This window comes from Salmo salar, chromosome ssa21 (assembly GCF_905237065.1).
Source record: "Salmo salar chromosome ssa21, Ssal_v3.1, whole genome shotgun sequence".
Taxonomy (NCBI): domain Eukaryota; kingdom Metazoa; phylum Chordata; class Actinopteri; order Salmoniformes; family Salmonidae; genus Salmo; species Salmo salar.
In genome coordinates this window covers 59,349,617-59,367,162 of record NC_059462.1, presented here as the reverse complement: position 1 = coordinate 59,367,162, position 17,546 = coordinate 59,349,617, and the positions used below count along the sequence as shown (strand labels likewise).

The following is a 17,546-nucleotide window of genomic DNA, read 5'->3' as shown; positions in this document are numbered from 1 at the left end:
GGATGGGGATGGGGGAGAGAGATTAATAGACTACCTGGATGGGGGAGAGAGATTAATAGACTACCTGGATGGGGATGGGGGAGAGAGATTAATAGACTACCTGGATGGGGAGAGAGATTAATAGACTACCTGGATGGGGGAGAGAGATTAATAGACTACCTGGATGGGGAGAGATTAATAGACTACCTGGATGGGGATGGGGGAGAGATTAATAGACTACCTAGATGGGGGAGAGAGATTAATAGACTACCTGGATGGGGAGAGATTAAATAGACTACCTGGATGGGGGAGAGAGATGAATAGACTACCTGGATGGGGAGAGAGATTAATAGACTACCTGGATGGGGGGGAGAGATTAATAGACTACCTGGATGGGGAGAGATTAATAGACTACCTGGATGGGGATGGGGAGAGAGATGAATAGACTACCTGGATGGGGGAGAGATTAACAGACTACCTGGATGGGGAGAGATTAATAGACTACCTGGATGGGGGGAGAGATTAATAGACTACCTGGATGGGGGAGAGATTAATAGACTACCTGGATGGGGAGAGAGATTAATAGACTACCTGGATGGGGGAGAGAGATTAATAGACTACCTGGATGGGGAGAGAGATTAATAGACTACCTGGATGGGGATGGGGAGAGATTAATAGACTACCTGGATGGGGAGAGAGATTAATAGACTACCTGGATGGGGATGGGGAGAGATTAATAGACTACCTGGATGGGGGGAGAGATTAATAGACTACCTGGATGGGGATAGGGGAGAGAGATTAATAGACTACCTGGATGGGGAGAGATTAATAGACTACCTGGATGGGGAGAGATTAATAGACTACCTGGATGGGGGAGAGAGATTAATAGACTACCTGGATGGGGGAGAGAGATTAATAGACTACCTGGATGGGGAGAGAGATTAATAGACTACCTGGATGGGGATGGGGGAGAGATTAATAGACTACCTGGATGGGGAGAGAGATTAATAGACTACCTGGATGGGGGAGAGAGATTAATAGACTACCTGGATGGGGATGGGGGAGAGAGATTAATAGACTACCTGGATGGGGAGGGAGAGATTAATAGACTACCTGGATGGGGGAGAGATTAATAGACTACCTGGATGGGGAGAGAGATTAATAGACTACCTGGATGGGGATGGGAGAGATTAATAGACTACCTGGATGGGGGAGAGAGATTAATAGACTACCTGGATGGGGAGAGATTAATAGACTACCTGGATGGGGAGAGAGATTAATAGACTACCTGGATGGGGATGGGGAGAGAGATTAATAGACTACCTGGATGGGGGAGAGATTAATAGACTACCTGGATGGGGAGGGGGAGAGATTAATAGACTACCTGGATGGGGAGAGAGATTAATAGACTACCTGGATGGGGAGAGATTAATAGACTACCTGGATGGGGAGAGATTAATAGACTACCTGGATGGGGAGAGAGATTAATAGACTACCTGGATGGGGAGAGAGATTAATAGACTACCTGGATGGGGAGAGAGATTAATAGACTACCTGGATGGGGAGAGAGATTAATAGACTACCTGGATGGGGAGAGAGATTAATAGACTACCTGGATGGGGGAGAGAGATTAATAGACTACCTGGATGGGGATGGGGGAGAGAGATTAATAGGCTACCTGGATGGGGGAGAGAGATTAATAGACTACCTGGATGGGGATGGGGGAGAGAGATTAATAGACTACCTGGATGGGGAGAGAGATTAATAGACTACCTGGATGGGGATGGGAGAGAGATTAATAGACTACCTGGATGGGATGGGAGAGAGATTAATAGACTACCTGGATGGGGAGAGAGATTAATAGACTACCTGGATGGGGGAGAGATTAATAGACTACCTGGATGGGGATGGGGAGAGAGATTAATAGACTACCTGGATGGGGGAGAGAGATTAATAGACTACCTGGATGGGGGGAGAGATTAATAGACTACCTGGATGGGGGAGAGATTAATATACTACCTGGATGGGGATGGGGGAGAGATTAATAGACTACCTGGATGAGGATGGGGAGAGAGATTAATAGACTACCTGGATGAGGGGAGAGAGATTAATAGACTACCTGGATGGGGAGAGAGATTAATAGACTACCTGGATGGGGAGAGAGATTAATAGACTACCTGGATGGGGATGGGGAGAGAGATTAATAGACTACCTGGATGGGGAGAGAGATTAATAGACTACCTGGGATGGGGGAGAGATTAATAGACTACCTGGATGGGGATGGGGGAGAGAGATTAATAGACTACCTGGATGGGGGGAGAGATTAATAGACTACCTGGATGGGGAGAGATTAATAGACTACCTGGATGGGGGAGAGATTAATAGACTACCTGGATGGGGGGAGAGATTAATAGACTACCTGGATGGGGAGAGATTAATAGACTACCTGGATGGGGGAGAGAGATTAATAGACTACCTGGATGGGGGAGAGATTAATAGACTACCTGGATGGGGGAGAGATTAATAGACTACCTGGATGGGGATGGGGAGAGAGATTAATAGACTACCTGGATGGGGAGAGATTAATAGACTACCTGGATGGGGAGAGAGATTAATAGACTACCTGGATGGGGATGGGGAGAGAGATTAATAGACTACCTGGATGGGGAGAGAGATTAATAGACTACCTGGATGGGGGGAGAGATTAATAGACTACCTGGATGGGGAGAGGGATTAATAGACTACCTGGATGGGGAGAGAGATTAATAGACTACCTGGATGGGGAGAGAGATTAATAGACTACCTGGATGGGGGAGAGATTAATAGACTACCTGGATGGGGAGGAGAGATTAATAGACTACCTGGATGGGGAGAGAGATTAATAGACTACCTGGATGGGGAGAGAGATTAATAGACTACCTGGATGGGGGAGAGATTAATAGACTACCTGGATGGGGGAGAGAGATTAATAGACTACCTGGATGGGGATGGGGGAGAGAGATTAATAGACTACCTGGATGGGGATGGGGAGAGAGATTAATAGACTACCTGGATGGGGAGAGAGATTAATAGACTACCTGGATGGGGATGGGGGGAGAGATTAATAGACTACCTGGATGGGGATGGGGAGAGAGATTAATAGACTACCTGGATGGGGAGAGAGATTAATAGACTACCTGGATGGGGGGAGAGATTAATAGACTACCTGGATGGGGAGAGAGATTAATAGACTACCTGGATGGGGATGGGGGAGAGATTAATAGACTACCTGGATGGGGGGAGAGATTAATAGACTACCTGGATGGGGATGGGGAGAGAGATTAATAGACTACCTGGATGGGGAGAGAGATTAATAGACTACCTGGATGGGGGAGAGATTAATAGACTACCTGGATGGGGGGGAGAGATTAATAGACTACCTGGATGGGGGAGAGAGATTAATAGACTACCTGGATGGGGGGAGAGATTAATAGACTACCTGGATGGGGGAGAGAGATTAATAGACTACCTGGATGGGGATGGGGGAGAGAGATTAATAGACTACCTGGATGGGGATGGAGAGATTAATAGACTACCTGGATGGGGGGGGAGAGATTAATAGACTACCTGGATGGGGAGAGAGATTAATAGACTACCTGGATGGGGAGAGAGATTAATAGACTACCTGGATGGGGATGGGGGAGAGAGATTAATAGACTACCTGGATGGGGAGAGAGATTAATAGACTACCTGGATGGGGATGGGGGAGAGATTAATAGACTACCTGGATGGGGATGGGGGAGAGATTAATAGACTACCTGGATGGGGGAGAGATTAATAGACTACCTGGATGGGGGAGAGAGATTAATAGACTACCTGGATGGGGGAGAGATTAATAGACTACCTGGATGGGGAGAGAGATTAATAGACTACCTGGATGGGGATGGGGGAGAGATTAATAGACTACCTGGATGGGGAGAGAGATTAATAGACTACCTGGATGGGGATGGGGAGAGATTAATAGACTACCTGGATGGGGATGGGGAGAGATTAATAGACTACCTGGATGGGGAGAGATTAATAGACTACCTGGATGGGGATGGGGAGAGATTAATAGACTACCTGGATGCGGAGAGAGATTAATAGACTACCTGGATGGGGGAGAGATTAATAGACTACCTGGATGGGGAGAGAGATTAATAGACTACCTGGATGGGGGAGAGATTAATAGACTACCTGGATGGGGAGGAGAGATTAATAGACTACCTGGATGGGGATGGGGGAGAGATTAATAGACTACCTGGATGGGGGGAGAGAGATTAATAGACTACCTGGATGGGGAAGAGAGATTAATAGACTACCTGGATGGGGGAGAGAGATTAATAGACTACCTGGATGGGGAGAGAGATTAATAGACTACCTGGATGGGGGAGAGAGATTAATAGACTACCTGGATGGGGAGAGATTAATAGACTACCTGGATGGGGATGGGGGAGAGATTAATAGACTACCTGGATGGGGGAGAGAGATTAATAGACTACCTGGATGGGGAGAGATTAAATAGACTACCTGGATGGGGGAGAGAGATGAATAGACTACCTGGATGGGAGAGAGATTAATAGACTACCTGGATGGGGGGAGAGATTAATAGACTACCTGGATGGGGAGAGATTAATAGACTACCTGGATGGGGATAGGAGAGAGAGATGAATAGACTACCTGGATGGGGAGAGATTAACAGACTACCTGGATGGGGAGAGGAGAGAGATTAATAGACTACCTGGATGGGGAGAGATTAATAGACTACCTGGATGGGGAGAGATTAATAGACTACCTGGATGGGGAGAGAGATTAATAGACTACCTGGATGGGGGAGAGAGATTAATAGACTACCTGGATGGGGAGAGAGATTAATAGACTACCTGGATGGGGAGAGAGATTAATAGACTACCTGGATGGGGGAGAGAGATTAATAGACTACCTGGATGGGGATGGGGGAGAGAGATTAATAGGCTACCTGGATGGGGGAGAGAGATTAATAGACTACCTGGGGATGGGGAGAGAGATTAATAGACTACCTGGATGGGGGAGAGAGATTAATAGACTACCTGGATGGGGATGGGAGAGAGATTAATAGACTACCTGGATGATGGATGAGAGAGATTAATAGACTACCTGGATGGGGATAGAGATTAATAGACTACCTGGATGGGGGAGAGATTAATAGACTACCTGGATGGGGATGGGGGAGAGAGTTTAATAGACTACCTGGATGGGGGAGAGAGATTAATAGACTACCTGGATGGGGGAGAGATTAATAGACTACCTGGATGGGGAGAGATTAATAGACTACCTGGATGGGGATGGGGAGAGAGATTAATAGACTACCTGGATGGGGATGGGGGAGAGAGATTAATAGACTACCTGGATGGGAATGGGGGAGAGAGATTAATAGACTACCTGGATGGGGAGAGAGATTAATAGACTACCTGGATGGGGAGAGAGATTAATAGACTACCTGGATGGGGATGGGGAGAGAGATTAATAGACTACCTGGATGGGGAGAGAGATTAATAGACTACCTGGATGGGGATGGGGGGAGAGATTAATAGACTACCTGGATGGGGATGGGGGAGAGAGATTAATAGACTACCTGGATGGGGGAGAGATTAATAGACTACCTGGATGGGAGAGAGATTAATAGACTACCTGGATGGGGGGAGAGATTAATAGACTACCGGGATGGGGGAGAGATTAATAGACTACCTGGATGGGGGAGAGATTAATAGACTACCTGGATGGGGATAGGGGAGAGAGATTAATAGACTACCTGGATGGGGAGAGATTAATAGACTACCTGGATGGGGAGAGAGATTAATAGACTACCTGGATGGGGATGGGGAGAGAGATTAATAGACTACCTGGATGGGGAGAGATTAATAGACTACCTGGATGGGGGAGAGATTAATAGACTACCTGGATGGGGATGGGGGAGAGAGATTAATAGACTACCTGGATGGGGGAGAGAGATTAATAGACTACCTGGATGGGGGAGAGATTAATAGACTACCTGGATGGGGGGAGAGGGATTAATAGACTACCTGGATGGGGAGAGAGATTAATAGACTACCTGGATGGAGGAGAGAGATTAATAGACTACCTGGATGGGGGAGAGATTAATAGACTACCTGGATGGGGAGAGAGATTAATAGACTACCTGGATGGGGGAGAGATTAATAGACTACCTGGATGGGGAGAGAGATTAATAGACTACCTGGATGGGGAGAGAGATTAATAGACTACCTGGATGGGGGAGAGAGATTAATAGACTACCTGGATGGGGATGGGGAGAGAGATTAATAGACTACCTGGATGGGGATGGGGAGAGAGATTAATAGACTACCTGGATGGGGAGAGAGATTAATAGACTACCTGGATGGGGATGGGGAGAAAGATTAATAGACTACCTGGATGGGGATGGGGGAGAGAGATTAATAGACTACCTGGATGGGGAGAGAGATTAATAGACTACCTGGATGGGGATGGGGGAGAGATTAATAGACTACCTGGATGGGGAGAGAGATTAATAGACTACCTGGATGGGGATGGGGGAGAGATTAATAGACTACCTGGATGGGGGGAGAGAGATTAATAGACTACCTGTATGGGGATGGGGGGAGAGATTAATAGACTACCTGGATGGGGGAGAGAGATTAATAGACTACCTGGATGGGGGAGAGATTAATAGACTACCTGGATGGGGATGGGGGAGAGAGTTTAATAGACTACCTGGATGGGGGAGAGAGATTAATAGACTACCTGGATGGGGGGAGAGATTAATAGACTACCTGGATGGGGAGAGATTAATAGACTACCTGGATGGGGATGGGGAGAGAGATTAATAGACTACCTGGATGGGGATGGGGGAGAGAGATTAATAGACTACCTGGATGGGAATGGGGGAGAGAGATTAATAGACTACCTGGATGGGGGGGGAGAGATTAATAGACTACCTGGATGGGGATGGGGGAGAGAGATTAATAGACTACCTGGATGGGGAGAGAGATTAATAGACTACCTGGATGGGGATGGGGGAGAGAGATTAATAGACTACCTGGATGGGGAGAGAGATTAATAGACTACCTGGATGGGGATGGGGGAGAGATTAATAGACTACCTGGATGGGGATGGGGAGAGAGATTAATAGACTACCTGGATGGGGGAGAGATTAATAGACTACCTGGATGGGAGAGAGATTAATAGACTACCTGGATGGGGGGAGAGATTAATAGACTACCTGGATGGGGGGAGAGATTAATAGACTACCTGGATGGGGAGAGATTAATAGACTACCTGGATGGGGATAGGGGAGAGAGATTAATAGACTACCTGGATGGGGAGAGATTAATAGACTACCTGGATGGGGAGAGAGATTAATAGACTACCTGGATGGGGATGGGAGAGAGATTAATAGACTACCTGGATGGGGAGAGATTAATAGACTACCTGGATGGGGAGAGATTAATAGACTACCTGGATGGGGATGGGGGAGAGAGATTAATAGACTACCTGGATGGGGAGAGAGATTAATAGACTACCTGGATGGGGAGAGATTAATAGACTACCTGGATGGGGAGAGGGATTAATAGACTACCTGGATGGGGAGAGAGATTAATAGACTACCTGGATGGAGGAGAGAGATTAATAGACTACCTGGATGGGGAGAGATTAATAGACTACCTGGATGGGGAGAGAGATTAATAGACTACCTGGATGGGGAGAGATTAATAGACTACCTGGATGGGGAGAGAGATTAATAGACTACCTGGATGAGGAGAGAGATTAATAGACTACCTGGATGGGGGAGAGAGATTAATAGACTACCTGGATGGGGATGGGGGAGAGAGATTAATAGACTACCTGGATGGGGATGGGGGAGAGAGATTAATAGACTACCTGGATGGGGAGAGAGATTAATAGACTACCTGGATGGGGATGGGGGAGAAAGATTAATAGACTACCTGGATGGGGATGGGGGAGAGAGATTAATAGACTACCTGGATGGGGAGAGAGATTAATAGACTACCTGGATGGGGATGGGGGAGAGATTAATAGACTACCTGGATGGGGAGAGAGATTAATAGACTACCTGGATGGGGATGGGGGAGAGATTAATAGACTACCTGGATGGGGGGAGAGATTAATAGACTACCTGTATGGGGATGGGGGAGAGATTAATAGACTACCTGGATGGGGATGGGGGAGAGAGATTAATAGGCTACCTGGATGGGGGAGAGAGATTAATAGACTACCTGGATGGGGATGGGGGAGAGAGATTAATAGACTACCTGGATGGGGAGAGAGATTAATAGACTACCTGGATGGGGATGGGAGAGAGATTATAGACTACCTGGATGGGGATGGGAGAGAGATTAATAGACTACCTGTATGGGGAGAGAGATTAATAGACTACCTGGATGGGGATGGGGGAGAGATTAATAGACTACCTGGATGGGGGAGAGATTAATAGACTACCTGGATGGGGATGGGGGAGAGAGATTAATAGACTACCTGGATGGGGGAGAGATTAATATACTACCCGGATGGGGATGGGGGAGAGATTAATATACTACCTGGATGGGGAGAGAGATTAATAGACTACCTGGATGGGGATGGGGGAGAGAGATTAATAGACTACCTGGATGGGGATGGGGGAGAGAGATTAATAGACTTCCTGGATGGGGATGGGGGAGAGAGATTAATAGACTACCTGGATGGGGAGAGAGATTAATAGACTACCTGGATGGGGATGGGGGAGAGATTAATAGACTACCTGGATGGGGATGGGGGAGAGATTAATAGACTACCTGGATGGGGAGAGATTAATAGACTACCTGGATGGGGATAGGGGCGAGAGATTAATAGACTACCTGGATGGGGAGAGATTAATAGACTACCTGGATGGGGAGAGAGATTAATAGACTACCTGGATGGGGATGGGAGAGAGATTAATAGACTACCTGGATGGGGAGAGATTAATAGACTACCTGGATGGGGAGAGATTAATAGACTACCTGGATGGGGATGGGGGAGAGAGATTAATAGACTACCTGGATGGGGAGAGAGATTAATAGACTACCTGGATGGGGAGAGATTAATAGACTACCTTGATGGGGAGAGGGATTAATAGACTACCTGGATGGGGAGAGAGATTAATAGACTACCTGGATGGAGGAGAGAGATTAATAGACTACCTGGATGGGGAGAGATTAATAGACTACCTGGATGGGGAGAGAGATTAATAGACTACCTGGATGGGGGAGAGATTAATAGACTACCTGGATGGGGGAGAGAGATTAATAGACTACCTGGATGGGGAGAGAGATTAATAGAGTACCTGGATGGGGGAGAGAGATTAATAGACTACCTGGATGGGGATGGGGAGAGAGATTAATAGACTACCTGGATGGGGATGGGGGAGAGAGATTAATAGACTACCTGGATGGGGAGAGAGATTAATATACTACCTGGATGGGGATGGGGAGAAAGATTAATAGACTACCTGGATGGGGATGGGGGAGAGAGATTAATAGACTACCTGGATGGGGAGAGAGATTAATAGACTACCTGGATGGGGATGGGGGAGAGATTAATAGACTACCTGGATGGGGAGAAAGATTAATAGACTACCTGGATGGGGATGGGGGAGAGATTAATAGACTACCTGGATGGGGGGAGAGATTAATAGACTACCTGTATGGGGATGGGGGAGAGATTAATAGACTACCTGGATGGGGATGGGGGAGAGAGATTAATAGGCTACCTGGACTGGGGAGAGAGATTAATAGACTACCTGGATGGGGATGGGGTAGAGAGATTAATAGACTACCTGGATGGGGAGAGAGATTGATAGACCACCTGGATGGGGATGGGAGAGAGATTATAGACTACCTGGATGGGAATTGGAGAGAGATTAATAGACTACCTGTATGGGGAGAGAGATTAATAGACTACCTGCATGGGGATGGGGGAGAGATTAATAGACTACCTGGATGGGGGAGAGATTAATAGACTACCTGGATGGGGAGAGAGATTAATAGACTACCTGGATGGGGGAGAGAGATTAATAGACTACCTGGATGGGGATGGGGGAGAGAGATTAATAGACTACCTGGATGGGGAGAGAGATTAATAGACTACCTGGATGGGGAGAGATTAATAGACTACCTGGATGGGGAGAGGGATTAATAGACTACCTGGATGGGGAGAGAGATTAATAGACTACCTGGATGGGGGAGAGAGATTAATAGACTACCTGGATGGGGAGAGAGATTAATAGACTACCTGGATGGGGAGAGAGATTAATAGACTACCTGGATGGGGGAGAGATTAATAGACTACCTGGATGGGGATGGGGGAGAGAGATTAATAGACTACCTGGATGGGGAGAGAGATTAATAGACTACCTGGATGTGGAGAGATTAATAGACTACCTGGATGGGGAGAGAGATTATTAGACTACCTGGATGGGGGGAGAGATTAATAGACTACCATTGATGGGGAGAGAGATTAATAGACTACCTGGATGGGGATGGGGGAGAGATTAATAGACTACCTGGATGGGGATGGGGGAGAGAGATTAATAGACTACCTGGATGGGGGAGAGAGATTAATAGACTACCTGGATGGGGATGGGGGAGAGAGATTAATAGACTACCTGGATGGGGAGAGAGATTAATAGACTACCTGGATGGGGGAGAGAGATTAATAGACTACCTGGATGGGGAGAGAGATTAATAGACTTCCTGGATGGGGAGAGAGATTAATAGACTACCTGGATGGGGGAGAGAGATTAATAGACTACCTGGATGGGGGAGAGAGATTAATAGGCTACCTGGATGGGGGAGAGAGATTAATAGACTACCTGGATGGGGATGGGGGAGAGATTAATAGACTACCTGGATGGGGATGGGGGAGAGATTAATAGACTACCTGGATGGGGATGGGAGAGAGATTAATAGACTACCTGGATGGGGGAGAGAGATTAATAGACTACCTGGATGGGGGAGAGAGATTAATAGACTACCTGGATGGGGAGAGAGATTAATAGACTACCTGGATGGGGATGGGGGAGAGAGATTAATAGACTACCTGGATGGGGGAGAGAGATTAATAGACTACCTGGATGGGGGGAGAGATTAATAGACTACCTGGATGGGGAGAGAGATTAATAGACTACCTGGATGGGGAGAGAGATTAATAGACTACCTGGATGGGGGAGAGATTAATAGACTACCTGGATGGGGATGGGGGAGAGAGATTAATAGACTACCTGGATGGGGAGAGAGATTAATAGACTACCTGGATGTGGAGAGATTAATAGACTACCTGGATGGGGAGAGAGATTATTAGACTACCTGGATGGGGGGAGAGATTAATAGACTACCATTGATGGGGGAGAGAGATTAATAGACTACCTGGATGGGGATGGGGGGAGAGATTAATAGACTACCTGGATGGGGATGGGGGAGAGAGATTAATAGACTACCTGGATGGGGGAGAGAGATTAATAGACTACCTGGATGGGGATGGGGGAGAGAGATTAATAGACTACCTGGATGGGGAGAGAGATTAATAGACTACCTGGATGGGGGAGAGAGATTAATAGACTACCTGGATGGGGAGAGAGATTAATAGACTTCCTGGATGGGGAGAGAGATTAATAGACTACCTGGATGGGGGAGAGAGATTAATAGACTACCTGGATGGGGATGGGGGAGAGAGATTAATAGGCTACCTGGATGGGGGAGAGAGATTAATAGACTACCTGGATGGGGATGGGGGAGAGAGATTAATAGACTACCTGGATGGGGAGAGAGATTAATAGACTACCTGGATGGGGATGGGAGAGAGATTAATAGACTACCTGGATGGGATGGGAGAGAGATTAATAGACTACCTGGATGGGATGGGAGAGAGATTAATAGACTACCTGGATGGGGAGAGAGATTAATAGACTACCTGGATGGGGGAGAGATTAATAGACTACCTGGATGGGGATGGGGGAGAGAGATTAATAGACTACCTGGATGGGGGAGAGAGATTAATAGACTACCTGGATGGGGGGAGAGATTAATAGACTACCTGGATGGGGAGAGATTAATAGACTACCTGGATGGGGATGGGGAGAGAGATTAATAGACTACCTGGATGGGGATGGGGGAGAGAGATTAATAGACTACCTGGATGGGAATGGGGGAGAGAGATTAATAGACTACCTGGATGGGGAGAGAGATTAATAGACTACCTGGATGGGGATGGGGAGAGAGATTAATAGACTACCTGGATGGGGATGGGGGAGAGAGATTAATAGACTACCTGGATGGGGAGAGAGATTAATAGACTACCTGGATGGGGATGGGGGAGAGATTGATAGACTACCTGGATGGGGAGAGAGATTAATAGACTACCTGGATGTGGATGGGGGAGAGATTAATAGACTACCTGGATGGGGGGAGAGATTAATAGACTACCTAGAGAGATGAATAGACTACCTGGATGGGGAGAGATTAATAGACTACCTGGATGGGGAGAGAGATTAATAGACTACCTGGATGGGGAGAGAGATTAATAGACTACCTGGATGGGGAGGGAGATTAATAGACTACCTGGATGGGGAGAGATTAATAGACTACCTGGATGGGGAGAGAGATTAATAGACTACCTGGATGTGGGAGAGAGATTAATAGACTACCTGAATGGGGGGAGAGATTAATAGACTACCTGGATGGGGAGAGAGATTAATAGACTACCTGGATGGGGAGAGAGATTAATAGACTACCTGGATGGGGGAGAGAGATTAATAGACTACCTGAATGGGGGGAGAGATTAATAGACTACCTGGATGGGGGGAGAGATTAATAGACTACCTGGATGGGGAGAGAGATTAATAGACTACCTGGATGGGGAGAGAGATTAATAGACTACCTGGATGGGGAGAGAGATTAATAGACTACCTGGATGGGGATGGGGGAGAGAGATTAATAGACTACCTGGATGGGGAGAGATTAATAGACTACCTGGATGGGGATGGGGTATTTATTATATAATTACAGCCCCATTCATCTAGATTGGTTTTCAATGTCTCTATGTTAATTTCCTGTCTATTTGTGGTTGTATTTCAGTCATGCCACGGACATAATGGAGACGGCAGGCTGGAAGTCAATGATCCAGTCCCACCCTCACTTAGTGGCCGAGGCCTTCAGAGCCCTGGCATCGGCACAGTGCCCGCCCTTCGGCCTGCCGCGGAAACGCCTAAAACAGTCCTGACTGCTACAGCCCTCTGATCCAGACTGATCCAGACTGAGAGCTGAGGCAGCCCTCTGATCCAGACTGATCCAGACTGAGAGCTGAGGCAGCCCTCTGATCCAGACTGAGAGCTGAGGCAGCCCTCTGATCCAGACTGATCCAGACTGAGAGCTGAGGCAGCCCTCTGATCCAGACTGAGAGCTGAGGCAGCCCTCTGATCCAGACTGAGAGCTGAGGCAGCCCTCTGATCCAGACTGATCCAGACTGAGAGCTGAGGCAGCCCTCTGATCCAGACTGATCCAGACTGAGAGCTGAGGCAGCCCTCTGATCCAGACTGAGAGCTGAGGCAGCCCTCTGATCCAGACTGATCCAGACTGAGAGCTGAGGCAGCCCTCTGATCCAGACTGAGAGCTGAGGCAGCCCTCTGATCCAGACTGATCCAGACTGAGAGCTGAGGCAGCCCTCTGATCCAGACTGAGAGCTGAGGCAGCCCTCTGATCCAGACTGAGAGCTGAGGCAGCCCTCTGATCCAGACTGAGAGCTGAGGCAGCCCTCTGATCCAGACTGAGAGCTGAGGCAGCCCTCTGATCCAGACTGATCCAGACTGAGAGCTGAGGCAGCCCTCTGATCCAGACTGATCCAGACTGAGAGCTGAGGCAGCCCTCTGATCCAGACTGAGAGCTGAGGCAGCCCTCTGATCCAGACTGAGAGCTGAGGCACCATGGAGAGACACAGGACTATAAAGAAGAGATTCCCCCCCCAGTCCCCTCATAGAAACCAACAGGATGCTACGGACAGTCTATCTGAACAGGGCTGGGAGAATGGGAGACTGACTCCAACTGCTAGAAAGTAACGTTTGGGTTTGGTCCTCAAGTTTTGTCTGCTATTTTTCTGTAATTTCAAATGGCCTTAATCTATCTGCCATTGGAGCTGATCTACTGTGTTCTCCCTATTTGACTCTGTACCTGCCCCCGTCCCACAGACCAGCCTGCCCTGTCCCACAGACCAGGCTGTCCCCGTCCCACAGACCAGGCTGCCCCCGTCCCACAGACCAGGCTGCCCTGTCCCACAGACCAGGCTGCCCCCGTCCCACAGACCAGGCTGCCCCGTCCCACAAACCAGGCTGCCCCCGTCCCACAAACCAGGCTGCCCCGTCCCACAAACCAGGCTGCCCCCGTCCCACAAACCAGGCTGCCCCCGTCCCACAGACCAGGCTGTCCCCGTCCCACAGACCAGGCTGCCCCCGTCCCACAGACCAGGCTGCCCCCGTCCCACAGACCAGGCTGTCCCCGTCCCACAGACCAGGCTGCCCCCGTCCCACAGACCAGCCTGCCCTGTCCCACAGACCAGGCTGCCCCCGTCCCACAGACCAGGCTGCCCCCGTCCCACAAACCAGGCTGCCCCCGTCCCACAAACCAGGCTGCCCCCGTCCCACAAACCAGGCTGCCCCCGTCCCACAGACCAGGTTGCCCCCGTCCCACAGACCAGGTTGCCCCCGTCCCACAGACCAGGCTGCCCCCGTCCTACCCCCGTCCCACAGACCAGGCTGCCCCGTCCCACAGACCAGGCTGCCCCGTCCTGCCCCCGTCCCACAGACCAGGCTGCCCCGTCCTGCCCCGTCCCACAGACCAGGCTGCCCCCGTCCCACAGACCAGGCTGCCCCGTCCCACAGACCAGGCTGCCCCGTCCTGCCCCCGTCCCACAGACCAGGCTGCCCCGTCCTACCCCCGTCCCACAGACCAGGCTGCCCCCGTCCCACAGACCAGGCTGCCCCCGTCCCACAGACCAGGCTGCCCCGTCCTGCCCCCGTCCCACAGACCAGGCTGCCCCGTCCCACAGACCAGGCTGCCCCGTCCTGCCCCGTCCCACAGACCAGGCTGCCCCGTCCTGCCCCCGTCCCACAGACCAGGCTGCCCCTGTCCCACAGACCAGGCTGCCCCCGTCCCACAGACCAGGCTGCCCCGTCCCACAGACCAGGCTGCTCCGTCCTGCCCCCGTCCCACAGACCAGGCTGCCCCGTCCCACAGACCAGGCTGCCCCGTCCCACAGACCAGGCTGCCCCGTCCTGCCCCCGTCCCAGGCTGCCCCGTCCCACAGACCAGGCTGCCCCGTCCTGCCCCCGTCCCAGGCTGCCCCGTCCCACAGACCAGGCTGCCCCGTCCTGCCCCGTCCCACAGACCAGGCTGCCCCGGTCCCAAGCTGCCCCCGTCCCACAGACCAGGCTGCCCCGGTCCCAGGCTGCCCCCGTCCCACAGACCAGGCTGCCCCGTCCTGCCCCCGTCCCACAGACCAGGCTGCCCCGTCCCACAGACCAGGCTGCCCCGTCCTGCCCCCGTCCCACAGACCAGGCTGCCCCCGTCCCACAGACCAGGCTGCCCCCGTCCCACAGACCAGGCTGCCCCCGTCCCACAGACCAGGCTGCTCCGTCCTGCCCCCGTCCCACAGACCAGGCTGCCCCGTCCCACAGACCAGGCTGCTCCGTCCTGCCCCCGTCCCACAGACCAGGCTGCCCCGTCCCACAGACCAGGCTGCCCCGTCCCACAGACCAGGCTGCCCCGTCCTGCCCCCGTCCCAGGCTGCCCCGTCCCACAGACCAGGCTGCCCCGTCCTGCCCCCGTCCCAGGCTGCCCCGTCCCACAGACCAGGCTGCCCCGTCCTGCCCCCGTCCCACAGACCAGGCTGCCCCGGTCCCAAGCTGCCCCCGTCCCACAGACCAGGCTGCCCCGGTCCCAGGCTGCCCCGTCCCACAGACCAGGCTGCCCTGTCCCCGTCCCACAGACCAGGCTGCCCCGGTCCCAGGCTGCCCCCGTCCCACAGACCAGGCTGCCCCGTCCTGCCCCCGTCCCACAGACCAGGCTGCCCCCGTCCCAGCCTGCCCCCGTCCCACAGACCAGGCTGCCCCCGTCCCACAGACCAGGCTGCCCCCGTCCTGCCCCCGTCCCACAGACCAGGCTGCCCCGGTCCCAGGCTGCCCCCGTTCTGCCCCCGTCCCACAGACCAGGCTGCCCCGGTCCCACAGACCAGGCTGACCCGGTCCCAGGCTGCCCCCGTCCCACAGACCAGGCTGCCCCGGTCCCACAGACCAGGCTGACCCGATCCCAGGCTGCCCCCGTCCCACAGACCAGGCTGCCCCGGTCCCAGGCTGCCCCTGTCCTACAGACCAGGCTGCCCCGGTCCCAGGCTGCCCCCGTCCCACAGACCAGGCTGCCCCGGTCCCAGGCTGCCCCCGTCCCACAGACCAGGCTGACCCGGTCCCAGGCTGCCTCCAGATTGCACTAGTTCCCATAGTAATTTTGATATGGAGTTCTATAGGGACGTGTTAAGGGTTTGATTCATGGGAAATATTATATATTTGTAATGTTTAGCCCATTTTGTGACTAGACATTAAAAAGCGTGAACACTTTCAGTGCAAGGTCAATTCTTTACACTTTTTAAAAGATGAGTATGCCCCATATTGATGGCACCATTTCTATGTAAATGACCGTTCAACCATCTTCAGAAGGCTGTTTCCTGGCATTAAAAGACAGTGTTGATGCTGTTATTATTGTATGGATGACGTGAACATGTCAAATGTCTCTGCCTCTACACTAGAAAAAGTATTGGACGAATTGGAAAGGCTCTTTCCCCAAACAGTCTCCCCATTGGATGATCACTTATGCAAAGGGAAATCTATAGATTCAACTTCAAGAGATTTAGCTTTCCGTACTACTACCAACTTGCAAATATTTATACACTGAGTATACAAAACATTAGGAACACTTTCTCTTTCCATGACAGACTGACCAGGTGAATCCAGGTGACAGCTATGATCCCTTATTGATGTCACTTGTTAAATCCACTTCAATCAGTGTAGATGAAGGGGAGGAGACGGGTTAGAGAAGGATTTTTAAGCCTTGAGACATGGATTGTGTATGTGTGCCATTCAGAGGGCGAATGGGCAAGATAAAAGATTTAAGTGCCTTTGAACGGGCTATGGTAGTAGGTCCCGTGTGGCTCAGTTGGTAGAGCATGGTGTTTGCAACGCCAGGGTTGTGGGTTCAATTCCCACGGGGGACCAGTACAGGGGAATTTTTTTTTCATGAAATGTATGCATTCACTACTGTAAGTCGCTCTGGATAAGAGCGTCTGCTAAATGACTAAAATGTAAAATGTAAAAATGTAGTAGGTGCCAGGTGCACCGGTTTGAGTGTGTCAAGAACTGCAACACTGCTGGGTTTTTCACACTCAACAGTTTCCTGTGTGTATCAAGAACATCCACCACCCAAAGGACATCAAGCCAA

The 17,546-nt window shown here is 50.6% G+C and overlaps 2 protein-coding genes across 4 annotated transcripts in view; both read left to right on the top strand.

The window, feature by feature from the left end:
* Positions 1-14,318, top strand: part of LOC106593662 (speckle-type POZ protein-like A) — a 224,595-nt gene extending 210,277 nt beyond the window's left edge. For all 3 annotated transcript variants that reach the window (XM_045704961.1, XM_045704960.1, XM_045704962.1), the window contains one exon: positions 13,143-14,318. In XM_045704961.1, the coding sequence (XP_045560917.1) occupies positions 13,143-13,287 (145 nt within the window). In that variant the 3' untranslated portion in view covers positions 13,288-14,318. The remainder of the gene's footprint in view (positions 1-13,142) is intronic.
* On the top strand, positions 13,988-16,545 carry LOC123729546 (basic proline-rich protein-like). Its single transcript, XM_045704417.1, has 2 exons — positions 13,988-14,063; positions 14,249-16,545. Exons 1-2 carry the CDS (start codon positions 13,988-13,990, stop codon positions 16,543-16,545), a joined length of 2,373 nt encoding a protein of 790 aa, XP_045560373.1.
* The last annotated feature ends 1,001 nt before the right edge of the window (positions 16,546-17,546 follow it).

What these genes read in the sequence shown, in the direction of transcription:
- LOC123729546 (XM_045704417.1), top strand. Translation starts at nt 13,988, where the DNA reads ATGGAGAGACACAGGACTATAAAGAAGAGATTCCCCCCCCAGTCCCCT. An exon ending in CCAACAGGATGCTACGGACA is followed by an intron (nt 14,064 to 14,248) that starts GTCTATCTGAAC and finishes CCCGTCCCACAG; the next exon opens with ACCAGCCTGCCCTGTCCCAC.